This window comes from Vanacampus margaritifer, chromosome 8 (assembly GCF_051991255.1).
Source record: "Vanacampus margaritifer isolate UIUO_Vmar chromosome 8, RoL_Vmar_1.0, whole genome shotgun sequence".
Classification (NCBI taxonomy): Eukaryota; Metazoa; Chordata; class Actinopteri; order Syngnathiformes; family Syngnathidae; genus Vanacampus; species Vanacampus margaritifer.
Genome location: NC_135439.1, coordinates 15,913,511 through 15,929,273, shown reverse-complemented (window position 1 = coordinate 15,929,273; position 15,763 = coordinate 15,913,511). Strand labels below are relative to the sequence as shown.

Sequence of the window (15,763 nt, the reverse complement as noted above, 5' to 3'; positions counted from 1 at the left end):
GTTATCCAAATGCACGTTATCCATCCTAGTGGACATGTCACCAACTCCTTGAAAAAATTATGTTTAAAAAAAATGAAGGTGAGTATTTTTTTTTCATACCTAAAGAACGAACACTTGAGAAAAAAAATCCTGATGTGGGTTATCATAATTTGTGCATGAAATAGCTAACGATAGGTAGATAGAGATAGGTTTTGTTGGGATATGACTTTTACAGGCATTCAGTGTTGCCTTTCAGCCTTACCACTCATATGCAACGATTTTTCTTGAAATAAAGTCTAAGGATCGTATATGATGAAATCCTTACATTCTTTGCAATTGTGCATTGAGTAAATTTCTGAAACTTGAATCACGTAGTTGTTCATAAAGTGATGTTTTTCAATTTTTACTGTATTTGTCAAGTGAATGCTGTCCCATGACATTATCTTTATTCTTTAGAATGAGGCATTCAGAGAGAATTAAGAAGAACACCCACCTACAGATTACCAAATACCGCATGCTTTTTTCCCCAGAAAAATGAGCATTGACGGCAACAAGTTTCATCACACATTTAAGCTTGGAGCCTGACTATCACAGGCTGGTGGCAACTGGGTTTTGAGTATTGTTTTGGACGATTCCGGTTCTGATTCTATGTTCTTCAGTTTGTTTCTAGTTCCTACTGATTTTCCATTCTTAAAATTGAGAGTCGCTAACCAGAGTTATTTTTTGGGATGAAATTGTATGAAGTTCTCCGTTTTTGTAGTTTCATGACCTCTTTACTGTTTGTGAACTATCCTATGAGCTTCTCAAAGGGCAACAGTGTTCCCTCACTGTAATGCGGTTCACCTTTCGCGTTCTCGCTCTTTTGTGGATTTTTTTTTGCGATTTTTTTTTGTCAGTAGTGTAACTAGTTTGAACAATGAGAGTGTTAAACCAAGAGAGAAATTTGCGAAAATGGTAACGAGATTGTTGCCGCAAAATTCTTTCTTGTAAGTCTAGTTCCCGCACAACTCACAGTAAATGACAAGAGAGAAAAGAGTCCGTATGTATAAGGTAACTCATCCTGGAGTCAATGAGTTTTACTCGCTGAGATAACACCACGTGTAGAGCTTTTTCTTCACTTTGAGTGTTCAAATAACATCCAAATCAACACCCAGTAACTCAAAATAATTAACACTAGATTTTTAACTCAATTTAGCACTACAGAATTTGCTGTGTACTTATCCAATTCTGATTTTGGATCAGTGTGGTGTCAGGCTGATCGAATGTCGGAGGTTTTTTAATTTATGTACGTGTTAGTGTGACGACCTTTAATATGTTTTTTTTAATTTTTTTTTTTCTGGAGAGCTCAGTATTGTTCATTCGGTAATTTGACCTTTGATATTTAATGACGTGTTCAAACTTGGGACTTCTCGACTGTGAGGAAGATGGGCTTACCAGTGTTCCACTGCGTTGCCTGCTATTTAAATCTAAGTTATTATTCAATCAAACACCATTTTTCTGGACGAGTAAATTCCCTCAGTCCAATTATTTTTGTAGAATTTCCCAGAAGAGTGGAAGCTGTTTTAGCTGCAACTACATTCTCTTCCATTTTCCTCCCTGTAGGTGCAATGATCACATGGTCCAATACAATATGTACTTCAGTGCCGTGCAAATGGATAGCTGAGTAATTGAAGAGGAATAAAAAATCTTTGTCCTCTTTGCGTGTTCCAAAACTTCAAGACAAATTTAATGTAAGAAAAAACACCTTTGCAAAAATGATTTTAATCTAACAGAGATCTCTGGACATCGTGACAGGCTCCAAACATCACATAACAGGTGGAATTTCAGAGTGCCGAATGTGCCTCTTCCGCGTGTAAAATGGCTTCATATACTGTAGTTAAAAAGACCGCCTCTCTTTCATTTGTAGACAAAACATACTCTCTTGGTACTTTTCCGTGAGCGATGGCGAAAACAGAGTTAGGGGTGCGTGTTCGAAGCAGATTCTGTTCTCAAGGACCAAATGTGTTTTCCCACAGAGAAGGAACTTCTAGACCAAATAAAATGTCCCAGCTTAAGGGCAAATTATACTGAGTTCAACACTACTTGCCTTACACATCTATAAAACCTTTCAACATGGTTAATATAAAGAATTAAGATGTTAATAATGTATAACAATGGTTAATATATGAAAATAAAGAATTTAAATGTTAATAATATCTAACAGTAATGTTCACGTTTTGAAGTAAAAAGGTGCAATGAAGGTCGTCATTGATGATGGCTGAATGACTGTCTTGAGCATTTAGCAAGCCACTACGTCGTAAACGAATGCCTGTAATTTACCATCCTGTTAATGCTTCCTAAGAAGCCATCATGGCGTCATCGTTGAATCATCCAAACAAGTCTGCCTTGTGCGGCCGCTGTGCAATGCACACTTCTTCAATGCAGGGAAGTTCCACTCTAACCCAAATGTGAATTGACTTAGCGGGGAATGGCTTTCCCACCCCCCTCATGTCTTTTTGAGGGGAGGGTCGCGTCACGCCCACACAGCACACTGGCATGGGGAGGAGGAAGAGTACAAATAACATGCAGATAACAGCAAATACACACTTTATTTCCATTAAGGTGGTTCACGTGTGACATTCCCACTCAAAAACACCGTCATGGCTCAAGGTAAGGCATACTCGGTCATTTTTGAGGCACTCACTGACAAGGATGATAAGTTCATGTTGAATATCATTTTTTTTAATTTAGCTCCTTACTTGACTTTTGGGATACTGCAACTTTTTCTGCATGACCTCTAAGCATGTATGCATGTTAAAAAATAAATAGATCACTGTGATGTTTGAATCTTTTGAATGTGGACCACTTGGAATAGCAGCAGAGCAGCTGGGGCTTTAAGCAAAGCGTTTAACCCTGGGAGGAATTCCAACACTCCCCAAGAGAAATCAGTCAAACGGCCCGATGACCTTTATTGTCAGTGCGGACAATTAGTAGCATGCCATAATCTATCTTTAGCTTATTGTGCCTAAAATGGATGCAGATTTTCAACAGGACGCCAGCAACATGACTGTAGTCATAATGTTGCGATTAAAAACAAGAATAATGTTATACTATAGTATGAAAAAATATCTATATATAATGAACAAAGTCAGATTTTTTTAAAAATATATATATTTTTCGTGTTACGAGATAGAGTTGCAATATTACTTCTTTCTTCTTCTTTTTTTTTATCAGAATTTAATTGCCCAACCACAAAGTTTTACAAAGGATATTATGACTTTTTATTTATAGCAGCTTAAGTCTAGTTGACTTTTTGTTTTTTTAACTTATTTATACAATGTTTAACATGCTAAAACAACATGTCCCTATATTGCTCTTCTGTTTTTGTATGACGTCATCTGCTTTCCAGCTGTGGGGTGTGGCCAAAAGCGTCCAAATTTAAATTTAAATTTAATTTCTCATTGTATAAGTGTTACTAAAAGTGAGGTTACAATTTTTTTTATCGACATTTTGCAAAGTAAGAAAAAGTTTGTTTTGACTGAAAAGCTTTTGCTTGTTGTTTTTTGCCTTATAAGGTAAACTGAGGCCTCATTTGCTCCTTGAAGCAAGATGACAGCAGTATTATGTAAAGGCTGGATTGTGCCTCTGTGCTATTGTATGCTGTATGTGAAAGCAAATTAGATGTATTTACACTATTATAAATGATTATGGTTACATAGACCCCAGTGAGGAAATGAATACTGTTTCCGATTTAAACACAAGCATGCCAGTGCTGATGGACTCAATGTGAGTGCAAAAATTGTTTTTATTGGGTGAAATATTTTTTTTTATTTGCAGATTGTTTCTCATTTTACTAAGATCTGGGCAACAATACAGTGATTTTTTTTAAAATGTTTTTATTTATTTATTTTTTGAATGATATTTGCACAGAACAACTGAAATGGAATGAGTGAAAGTTGTGCTGCGGCCAAACAGCAAATCCGGTCCTCATTATTTTCCCAAGCTAAGTCATGTTGACATCTTTAAAGAATTTGCTCCACTTTGTTGAACTGACATCTGCTCAATTAAGACACAAACCAAAGTCAATGAAACCACATTGTGTAAGGCAGTGCTCAGACTATATACCCGATGGCTTCGTATAAACCAGCAAGAAGTCTTCGAGGCTTGGATTGTGTTTACTTTGGTCTCGCCTGACCAAGACATCGCAACCTCGTGCTTGTGTGCAGCCACAAAGACAAAACAGACGTAGTGCTAGTTAACCTTCGGACAGGTCATGATTCATGAAGTGGCCTGTTTTGGCAGGAGATCAACAACCAAAGCATTCAATAGAAGTTGTGTTAACAGGAAATCGGAGGGTGGGATAGTCTTAGTCACGCCTCACCCTGGAGAGAAGGAGAAGCTGTACTGTGTGCGTGTGCATGTGTGAATGTGGTATGTGTGGGAGTGGGAGTGGAAGTAAATGTTCTCCACCTTCATTGGTGAAAGAGTCCTGCAGTGCACTGTTGTCATCATAAAACAAAAGTAATGATGAGGAGCTTTGGAAAGTCCCAAACTATCGGTAACACACACCTTTTATCTAAAACGCTTAAAACTTTTAATGCAAAAGGTCATGCACAAAAAAAAGTAACATCACAATGAAGCGTATCAAGAGAAAATGTTACAAGGATAAAGTTGTAGTATGAAGTGTGAAAATAAATAAATGAGACGCTTATAACGGCTAACTATTTAGCCACAGTGTTGTGCTTTATTCAGCCATTTTGCTGTCTTTTTCCCAACACATTTTCCCACTGGCCACATTCTCTGCCTGGATACAGTTTGACATCATACTCAGAACAACATCTCGCCAACATTCTGCCAAAATATTGTTCACATTTCTGGGCTTTGCTTCTTTGATAAGCTTTTGTGTTGCACAATGCTGTCAAGCTTCGGTACGCAACTGGAGGTGGCACCTCGAGGTGCGTCAGAAAAGTTTCCAAGATTGGTGTCAAAAAAAGATATAGCTGAAAAACACATAGTTTGTAGTGCATTTAAACCTTTTGTGACACCAATCCTAGAACTTTTCTGACACACCTCGTAGCATGGAACAAAGAATCCATTCAAAAATAATAGTGTCATCAGGTAAAGGTTCAAATTCAAGAAACTCCGGGTCTTTCTGATCTTCTCCAGCAAGTCTGGACAAATATTGACGCAATGTGCCACCAAGCTCGTTCAGTCAGCCAATGATCTGTTTCACTCTAAAAAGTCAGACACAGCTTCTTTGTAAACCTCTTGGACTAGTTTGACACAGTCACTTAACCACATTTAAAAATGTGTCTTCTAAAAATGACAGTTATGTTCCTAATTTGCAATGAGTGAAGGTCCGAACTCCCATACAAGATTTTTGTTAGCGTTAGACTCCTTCATTTTGCAAAGCACTTTGTGACTTTTGTCAATGTAATGTGCCATATACTGTAAATAAATGTTACCAACTCACTCACACGACATGGCTCATGTCCTAAATCTACACGGTTATACAGTACGACTCTATTTTTACTTTAGTGTCACCTGCTTTCTAGCTGGCTGTGGGACACTGCATAAAGCATCCAACTAAAATGTCTAACTTCCTGGGCGTTCCCATGAGAGGAAACAGTTTTTTTCTTTAATGTACTTCTGTAAATGTTTCCAAAGGTTGAAGTAATATTTTGACTGAAAAGCTTCAGACACGTTTGTTGTTTCTCATGTTATTGAGTAAGCTGTGTTTATTTAAATTCCACATGATGGGACACAATAGTCAATATGTGGGGGTTGTACTGCAAAATTTGAAGTCTGAATACTGTATTACACAAAAAGAGTTTTCGTTTTGGGTCAAGTAAAAAACAAACAAATGAAAAAAAACTTATAAGAGTGAATGGGTATGGCATGGGCCAACAAATAAAACATTACAAAGTTAAAACGCTCATAGTTAAAACTCAAACATTGCACATCTTTACTTTAATGGAACACTATGAAACGCAATGTATTTGCCATTGTTCCCTATCTTTAAGCTCTGGACATTGAACGGTGGGACTTGGACTGCGACTTCAACAACACCGACCATTACACCGACCTCAACGGTGTGGACCGCCTGATCGTGAGGAGGGGCCAACTGTTCACCATCAGCTTGTACCTTCGCTCAGGGAGCTACCAGCCTGGACTCAGCACACTGGATTGCATAGCCGAGACAGGTGACGCTTGACACCATCTTTTTTATTTATTTATTAGGATGCGTGAATGAAAAGTAGGAGTGGGCTTATTTTATTTTATTTTTTTGCTGTTTTCCTCCTACTAATTACTAATTATTATTTTTTGAGCTTATTAATATTTAATCAGTGCTAAATATTTGTCGAAAATAATAATAATAAAAAATAAATTTAAAAAAAGATCTCTGACTGTAACATGCTCCAGGTTTCAAAGGTGGAAAGTGATCTATTGTGGTTGCGTCCTGTTAGGATGTTAATGAAATTCTGGACACGCCCAGTACATTACCTACTCGTTTCATGCTGACACAGGTTGTTTTCCAGCCTATTGTCATTTCAGACAGGGCAAAGAGGAAATGAGACGTGATGTTGATTGATAGGAAAAGGAAACACTTTTTTTACACTAGCATGATTGACTGAAGTTGAGGAATGTTCTGTTGTTTATTGTATTGTAAACACTTTCCTCCTACTGGGCGCAATATATGTCATTCGTTAACTTGTACTTGCCGTCTAAAATTTAGTCAATGTCTCATGCCGACAATGATAAGACTTCTTGTCAGCACATCAGACAGTTTCATCAGGAAGCGCCGCTTGCCAACAGGGGATGTGTGTATTAACTGATAAAATTGTCTCCCACTTCAAGTTAAGCATATTTTCATGGGTTCAGCGAGAATCCTTGATTCCATGATTCATTTGGTTTAGTGGGCAGTGACAGACGTGTAGGAATTGGAAGCAAGCATGACCAGGCTGAGGCTTATGTAATTTACCAGAACAACAATCTGAACATTGACCAAATAGGGCCACATGAAGACCAAATCATCAGGGTCATAATAATTCATTCTCATGAAGAGATTTAGAGTTTGTGTAGTTTGAAAGTTTTCCATTGGGGTTTGTTGGCCAGACTCAAATATTTTTTTCCTTTAACCATAATTACCACTCCAGGTCCTCAACCTTCTGAACAGTACGGCACCCGGGCCTCCTTTGGCCTGTCAGCCAACATTGACACTTCATGCTGGAGTGCGGCGGTCATCAGCCCTGCCGGAGACACTGTGGCCCTGTCACTCTGTGCTGCCCCCGATGCACCCATAGGACGTTACGTTCTCACCATGGGACACTCGGCACAAATTGAATTCATCCTGCTGTTCAACCCCTGGTGCTCAGGTGGGCAACTTTTAAACACAACTTTGTGTTGTGTTGCTCTTTTACTGTCATTTATGCAAGAATGTATGAAAATTAATTTAATGTTCATGTCTAGTGGATGGATAAATGAATGGATGGATGGATGGATGGACATATGAAATGATGGATTACGGATGGGCCTACAAAAGAATGGATGGCTGGATGGATGATGGATGATGGATGGATGGACAGATTAATGGATGATGACAGTTGTATGAACAGATGAAAGATGGGTTACGGATGGGTCTACAGAAGAAGTGATGATGGATGGATGGATGGATGGATGGATGCATGGATAAATGGATGGACAGATGAATTACAGATGGGTCTACAAAAGAATGGCTGGCTGGATATATGAATGGATGTATTCTGGTTGGATGCAGTGTTGGACAGATGGATGCATGGATGACAGATGGGTGAACAGATGAAAGGATGAATTATGGATGGGTCTACAGTAGAATGGATGGATGATAGATAGATGGATGGATGGATGATGGAATGATGGATAGATAGATGGATGGATGGATGATGGTCGGATGCAGTGTTGGATAGATGGATGCATGGATGACAGATGGTTGAACAGATGAAAGGATGATTTACGGATGGGTCTACAAAAGAATGGATGGCTGGATGGATGATGGATGGATGGACAGATGGAAGGATGGATTACAGATGGGTCTACAAAAGAATGGCTGGCTGGATATATGGATGGATGTATGATGGTTGGATGCAGTGTTGGACAGATGGATGCATGGATGACAGATGGGTGAACAGATGAAAGGATGAATTACGGATGGGTCTACAGTAGAATGGATGGATGATAGATAGATGGATGTATGGATGGATGATAGAATGATGGATGGATAGATAGATGGATGGATGGATGATGGTCGGATGCAGTGTTGGACAGATGGATGCATGGATGACAGATAGGTGAACAGATGAAAGGATGAATTATGGATGGGTCTACAGTAGAATGGATGGATGATAGATAGATGGATGGATGGATGGATGGATGATGGAATGATGGATAGATAGATAGATAGATGGATGGATGGATGGATGGATGATGGAATGATGGATAGATCGATAGATGGATGGATGGATGATGGTCGGACGCAGTGTTGGATAGATGGATGCATGGATGACAGATGGATGAACAGATGAAAGGATGAATTACGGATGGGTCTACAGAAGAATGGATGGATGGATGATGGAATGATGGATGGATGTGTGGACAGATGGATGGATGGATGAACAGATGGATTGATGGATGGATGTACAAATGGATGATGACAGTTGAATGGACAGATGAAAGGATGGATTACGGATAGATCTACAGAAAAATGGATGGATGGGTGGATTGACGATGGAAGGATAGATGATTGATAAAAAGATGGATAATGGCTGGGTGGACAGATGGATGGATGAATGGTCGGATGGATGAATGGATTGATGATAGAAGGATGGATGCTAGATGTATGATGGAAGGATGGATGATTAATAAATGGGTGGATGATTGCTGGACAGATGGATGCATGAATGGATGGATGGATCGATGATGGATGGATGGACAGTTGGATGGATGGAAGATGGGTGATGTATGGGTGATCTATGTATGTATACATTGATTGATTGATTGATAGCAAACCAGCTAAATGAGTGAACAGCATTACCCCAAATAAATGCTGTCATCTTTTGCTTCAATTTTATGAAGTGCCTGAGGATCAGCATGCACAGCCACAGTTTTTTTGACGGTGTCTCTTGGCAACAGGAGATGCTGTATATCTGGACAACAAGCAGAGTTTGGAAGAATATGTCTTGTCGCAGGATGGGATCATCTTTCAGGGCAATGCTAAACATCCAATAGGAACTCCATGGAACTTTGGCCAGGTACCAACATCAACACTCTGCAAGATCACACACATTTGTAGAACTTTAAAATAATGCCTGCAATTTTCAAAGTATTATGCTGTTACATAACTGCAGATGAAATATTTAGTCAATGCTAATGAATCTGACAGCAGACAGAAGAGGATTGTTATTGTTTCCAATCTAATTCTACTCTTGGCATCACAAGCACATGATTTACGTGATTACTGAAGCTTTATGTACTTTAACGCCACCTGTTCAGTGGTTTCCAAAACACGTTTCTCACATATGTTGTTCTTCAGATGAAGGGCGGCAATAATGCTTTTTTTAATGCACAGTTTGAAAGTGGAATCCTGGATGTGTGTCTGCGGATTTTGGATATGAATCCCAAATGTCTGCGTAATCCAGGCAAAGACTGCTCAGGCAGGAGGAATCCCATCTACGTGTCCAGAGTTCTCAGTGCCATGGTCAGTTGACTTTCTCATCATAGTTGATTTTTTTTAATTTTTTTTTATTTACTGCAAGTTGACACTCCTTTTTCCTTACAGGTGAATTGTAATGATGACAAAGGGGTTTTGCTGGGAAACTGGTCCAATGACTTTGATGGTGGGGTGAGCCCCATGTTCTGGAAGGGCAGTGTGGAAATTCTGCGTAACTGGGACACACAAGCTTGTCAGCCTGTCCGTTTCGGGCAGTGCTGGGTGTTCGCTGCTGTTGCCTGCTCAAGTAAGATAGGACAATGATGAACCTGCCAACCTATCGCAAGGAAACACACTTTTCCTTACACTGGCACAATGCACAAATGTATATGTGACATATTGTGATGTACAGTACTGCAAATTTTCGATACTCACGCTTTTATCATTCTGTAGTTTTCAGAGCTCTTGGCATCCCCTGCAGAGTTGTCACCAACTACTACTCAGCTCATGATGCTAACAGCAACCTGGTGATCGAACGCTACATCAACGAAAATGGGGAACTCATTCGATCCAAAGAAATGATCTGGTATCTATTTATCAAATCACATTTAAAATATTATTTTTCACTCATACAATGGAATTTTTTTTTCAAATTTTGGTTAATTGGACGAGAGGTGGCGTACACATTGGAGTGCTTACAGGCCACATTTAATTTAAATTAGTATTTTTTTTCTGCTCACATAATGCAACTCAAATGTAATGTAATGAGGTTTAATAGAGTCACTAAGTTCAGACTGGATCTGGTGTGATTATAAACCTTGTTCCAGCAATGCATTAACATTTTAACACTGATGATGTGAAACAGGTTTTAAAGAGAATTAAAGATAAAGTAAAACAAACACCTAACAGCCAGAACAAGATGTTTGTAGAGTTATACAGTCACAAGTTATATTTTATAGGCATTGCTTGAATGAATAATGCTACACTCTAAAAACAGTTGGGCCAAAAATATTCCAACTATGGGTAAAAAAAAAAAAAAAGGACAGATCCTCTACTTGGGTCCATTTGACCCAACTTTCTGAGTTGTTTTATACTAAATTACCTTTTTTTTTTTAGTACAGGATCTGACCAATATTTTTGATTTGTTTTACATCAAAAGACCCATTTCTTGACTCAAAGTTGGGTCAAATTGGCCCATAAAGTTGATTGGTCCATTTTTTATCCATAATTGGCTTACATTCGACCCAACTGTTTTTAGAGTGTAATTGAGCTGAAACCTCTCAAGATTTGCTTATGCACAGTAAATTCTGTAGAGTAAATTTTACTCTAAACACAGTCTATTTGGTCCCACTCTAAACCGAGTAAAATTTACACTTGGAAGAGAGCAAAACATTCAGAGTAAATTTTACTCAACATATTTTTAGTGTGTGGACTCTTCGTACCTCCAAGAGATATCCTTTTGGATATTAGCAAACTGTAGGAGTGGCATAGCTCAGGTGGTAGAGTGGCAGTATCCCAAGCTGAAGGTCATGAGTTTGTTCTTCAAGACTCGTGTAACTTTTTTTTTATTTAAACAAACTAGTAAAATGTACTCAAAACATTTCCTTCTAAGATCTACTTAGAATTTTCGAGTAAAAATACTTTACCAGGTTTTTGTTATGGGATAGGCCAATCCTCTCGTACGCAGTAAAAATACATTAAAATATACTCTGAATACCGTATTTTTCGCACTATAAGGCGCACGCACCTAATAACCTTTAATTTTCTCAAAAAACGAAAGTGTGTCTTATAGTCCGATGCGCCTTATATGTGGATCAATATTAGTTAAGTGCGGCTATTGTAGTCAGGGGGCGTCGCCAAAGTAACAGCGGTTAGAACGGTAGTCCCACACCTGAACAAGGCTGGGAGATATTGTAAATATGGATATTAACGTTTGAACAATGTTGAGTTATTGTTATATTGTTAATACAGAACAGTATTCTGTCTGCGCTACCAGTAACTTGCTTTGGGAGTGAACAGAGTTTTCAGAACTGGTTTGTATTGCATTACCGGTAATAAATATTGGCTGACTGACTCATCTGACTTTTGTTGACGTTCCCTTTAGCGCAGATCCATCCAGTGGATGCTTAACGCAACCGCATCCACTACAGTAGTTTCTATTCTATGCGCCCTATAATGCAGTGCACCTTATATATGGAAAATGATTTTAAATAGGCCATTTGAAGGTGCGCCTTATAATCTGATGCGCCTTATAGTGCGAAAAAATACGTCTTTTACTCACTTCCAAGTGTAAATTTTACTCGTTTACAGTGAGAACAAATAGACTCTGTTTAGAGTAAAATTTACTTTACATAATTTACTGTGTGTCATTCAGGATGATGATTTGAACTCCAGGCTTTGTTTGGAAGAAAAAAAACTTTTTTAAACGGCATGCTTTTGGAATGTGGTTAGTGGTTAGCACATCTGCTTCAAGTGGAGCAATTACTATGTTGGTAAAAACGGATTAAAATATATTCCATTTAATATATCTCAAAGTTAAAATGACCCTGACAAAACAACTTACAACCCAGTCAGATACTAAAGATTATTTTAGCTTAGAACCAACTGTGACTGCAGCAATTCACAGGTCTATGATGTCATGAAGTGTGTAAATTGCATTTTGAGTTGTGCTTATCATAGTGTTATTTTCAGGAATTATCACTGTTGGGTGGAGAGCTGGATGACCCGACCAGACCTAAGTGGTTCATCTTATAACGGCTGGCAAGCCAGTGACCCTACTCCTCAAGAAAAAAGTGACGGTAACCAACTCTTTTGATGACTTCATCCATCAAACATTTATATGTCGGAATAGTGATGTGAAACAAGTCCCAACGCACACATTTGTTTTTTCCAGGAGTGTTCTGCTGTGGGCCCATCCCTGTCAAGGCCATCAAGGAGGGTGAACTCATGTACAAGTATGACGCCCCCTTTGTCTTCGCTGAAGTCAACGCTGACGTCATCACCACCATGAAAAAAAAAGATGGCAGCACATCCAAAGTCACTTCTACCCAACTGGTGGGAAAGATGATCAGCACCAAGGGCATTGGCAGCGACCACAGAGAAGACATCACTCATTTCTACAAGTATCCTGAAGGTAAGCGGCAATACGTCAAGTTCACGAAATCTCAAATCATTCAATTCCATTTCTCTGTCTGATCAGGTTCTGATGAGGAGCGTGAAGCCTTCAAGAAGGCCGACCACCAAAACAAGCTTCTCCGGGTGAAGGAGAACGAAGGCCTGAACGTGACCATCAAAGTCTCCCCACAGATGAAAAAGGGCTGCGACTTTGACGTCTTTGCTGTCGTCACCAACAACACGCAGAGTGACCACAAGTGCCGCTTGCTCTTTGGATCCTGTGCCGTGTCCTATAACGGCTCTCAGGGAGGGAACTGCGGCTTCAAAGATTTGCTCAATGTTGAGCTTTCACCTGGAGGAGGTGAGAAAGCCTTGCGATTGGAAATGGAATTGAAAAGACGCCTGCATGATCTAATGCGCATTCAAAATATCAGTTAAAATATCAATTTGTATTTTTTGTTTATTATTTAGCCATCCATCCATCCATTATCCACCGCTTATTATTATTATTATTATTATAAATTTATTTAAATAATATAAAATATAACCTGTAAATATAAATTTATTTAAATAATATAAAATATAATAATAATAATAATAATAATAATATTAAACAAACTTATTATTTAGTATTATTGTTATTATATTTTTTATTTATTGTATTATTATTTATTACAATAAATTATATATATATAATACAATTTATTATTTATAACAATAATAAACACATGTAGTATTATTATTGTTATTATTACTATTATTATATATTTATTTTATACATATATATTTATTATTGTTATTTATTTATTCTTTGTTTTTAATATAAAATATCAATTTAACTGTATATCATGTTCTTTTCTTCCAGCCAGGAAGGTTCCACTACGGCTCAACTATTCAAAATATGGCGGACAGCTCACTGAGGACAACATGATCCGTCTGGCAGCTCTCATGTTCGACTACGCCACCCGGGAAGCAACGTTGGCAGTGAGAAACATTGTGCTGGACAATCCTGAAATTCAAGTCCGAGTGAGTGTTATAATAAACGCTGTCGTGATGAGGAAGCACGTGTTTTGACTGCACTCACAAATGAGGCCACTTACAATGTTGTCTTTTGCAGATCCTGGGTGAACCCAAGGAGAATCGAAAACTGGCAGCCGAGATCACTCTAAAAAATCCTCTGCCGGAGCCCTTGGAGAATTGCTGCTTCAGCATGGAGGGGGCCAACCTGACTGGAGGAAGGGTCATCTCGGAGAGGTTTTATAGCTCCATTATGTTTTTCTATTAACTACAGTAGGCTATAAGTAATATCAAGTGTCAATGTAATAAAATCTTTATTTTATGTATTTTCTTGCAACCTAGTGGAAGACCACAGATGTGGCAGGCTTTTTTTCCCCCCCTCACAGATCAGACTCATCATGTATCTACTATTGTTGGATAAATATGTCAAAAAATGTTTTTTTTTCCTCTTGTATATTTATACTTTATTTCTTTCCCCCACTGATAAGATGGATGGATAACTTTGATCTTAATCAATACTGGAGTTAACACAGATTTGCTTCTTTAATGGCTGAAGATTAAAGTTAAATTGTCCATGTTTTCTCTTATCAATGCATAAAGCCTGAATAGTTCAAACATTATTGGTTTCTTGTCTGTTTAAAAAGCTCTAAATGCTGTGATTACAGTATAAATGGTGATTTGTCATGTCAATATTTAGTCTATCGGAGGCCTGTGAGATTGCTTGGCACTAATATTTACTTTGGTCCACAGGCTGAACTCCACAGTGGCTCCTGGGGAAGACGCCAAGGTGAAAATGTACTTCACTCCCACCCACAGTGGAATGAGAAAGCTGGTGGTTGATTTTGACAGCAGCAAGTTGTGTCACGTCAAAGGCTACAAAAACGTTATTATTGGAAAATAATCACGTTGTGCTGACCGCAATTGCTGGTCGTGACACAAGAGGAATATGAAACCTTCATCATACAACTTTATTTTGCATTATATGTAAAATATAGCCCAATAAAAAAGTTATTTTTTTAAATTCATAAACAATAAGTGTAATGTAACCTAAGAATAGCTTATCTTGTGATAATTTTTTTGTATGTAAAATGGCACATCATTTTAAACGTATTTCTCTAAAATGTAAATGTGAATAGTGAAGACTAAAGTGACATTTGGTGTTTTTAAAGTGCCACAATTACGATTTTCAATAAGTCTTCAAATTACGATGCTGTTGGTATATATTTTTTCATTTGCACATTTAAAGCAACTATGAATGAAGTGAAATTTTGAAAAAAAAAAATACAATTCATTCTGTGACTCCAACTGACTTCCACGTTGTTGTAAATTTAAAACAAACGGAATAAACGAATATGTTCCTGGCTGAAAGTGGTGTTTGCAAAGCATTGTGGGAACTCATGAGTGGTGTGTTGCGTGAGATAAGTGATTTTACATTAAATTTTGATTGATACGTATGTGTGTATTGCATGGAATTATTTAGCCTGATCCTTTCCTATGTTGCATTACTGATTTCTGGTTGTTTGGTTTTCATCACATTTTACCATCTGCGCAGGCATGACATAAAAACTTCTTTTTTTTTTTAAAGCACAAGATGTTAAGACATCACAGATGAACATAGTTTTGAATCTTTAAAGTTTGTTTTCCGGAATATTTGGTTTAAATTCCCAATTTTTATTTTATTTTTACTTTGTCAGCTACACTGTGGCTTCACTTGCTCTATAAAGTCAGTTTCAATTACATCAATTTTTTTTTTTTCTTGAGAACAGAGCATCACACAATTTAACTTTTATATTACAGCCAACACAATACAGGAATTGAATGTGTATTGACAAACATATCTATGATATCTATATACTGTATACTTTTTTTATGTGGCAGCAGTGCCCTCTACTGCCCACAACTAATTGGTAAACATGTTGAAAACTATAGCACAGTATAACTGTGCTATAAATCTAGCAGACAGCAAAGCTTTTGTAGTTTTAAACTAAG

At 37.9% G+C, this 15,763-nt stretch overlaps 1 protein-coding gene across 1 annotated transcript; it reads left to right on the top strand.

Annotated features, from left to right (window-relative positions):
- Positions 1–2,524: 2,524 nt before the first annotated feature.
- On the top strand, positions 2,525–15,224 carry tgm2b (transglutaminase 2b). The gene is made up of 13 exons (XM_077573440.1): positions 2,525–2,628; positions 5,982–6,161; positions 7,116–7,334; positions 9,127–9,245; positions 9,563–9,691; positions 9,773–9,950; positions 10,097–10,229; positions 12,335–12,441; positions 12,537–12,776; positions 12,843–13,118; positions 13,623–13,783; positions 13,875–14,011; positions 14,525–15,224. Exons 1-13 carry the CDS (start codon positions 2,619–2,621, stop codon positions 14,673–14,675), a joined length of 2,040 nt encoding a protein of 679 aa, XP_077429566.1. The 5' UTR covers positions 2,525–2,618; the 3' UTR covers positions 14,676–15,224.
- The last annotated feature ends 539 nt before the right edge of the window (positions 15,225–15,763 follow it).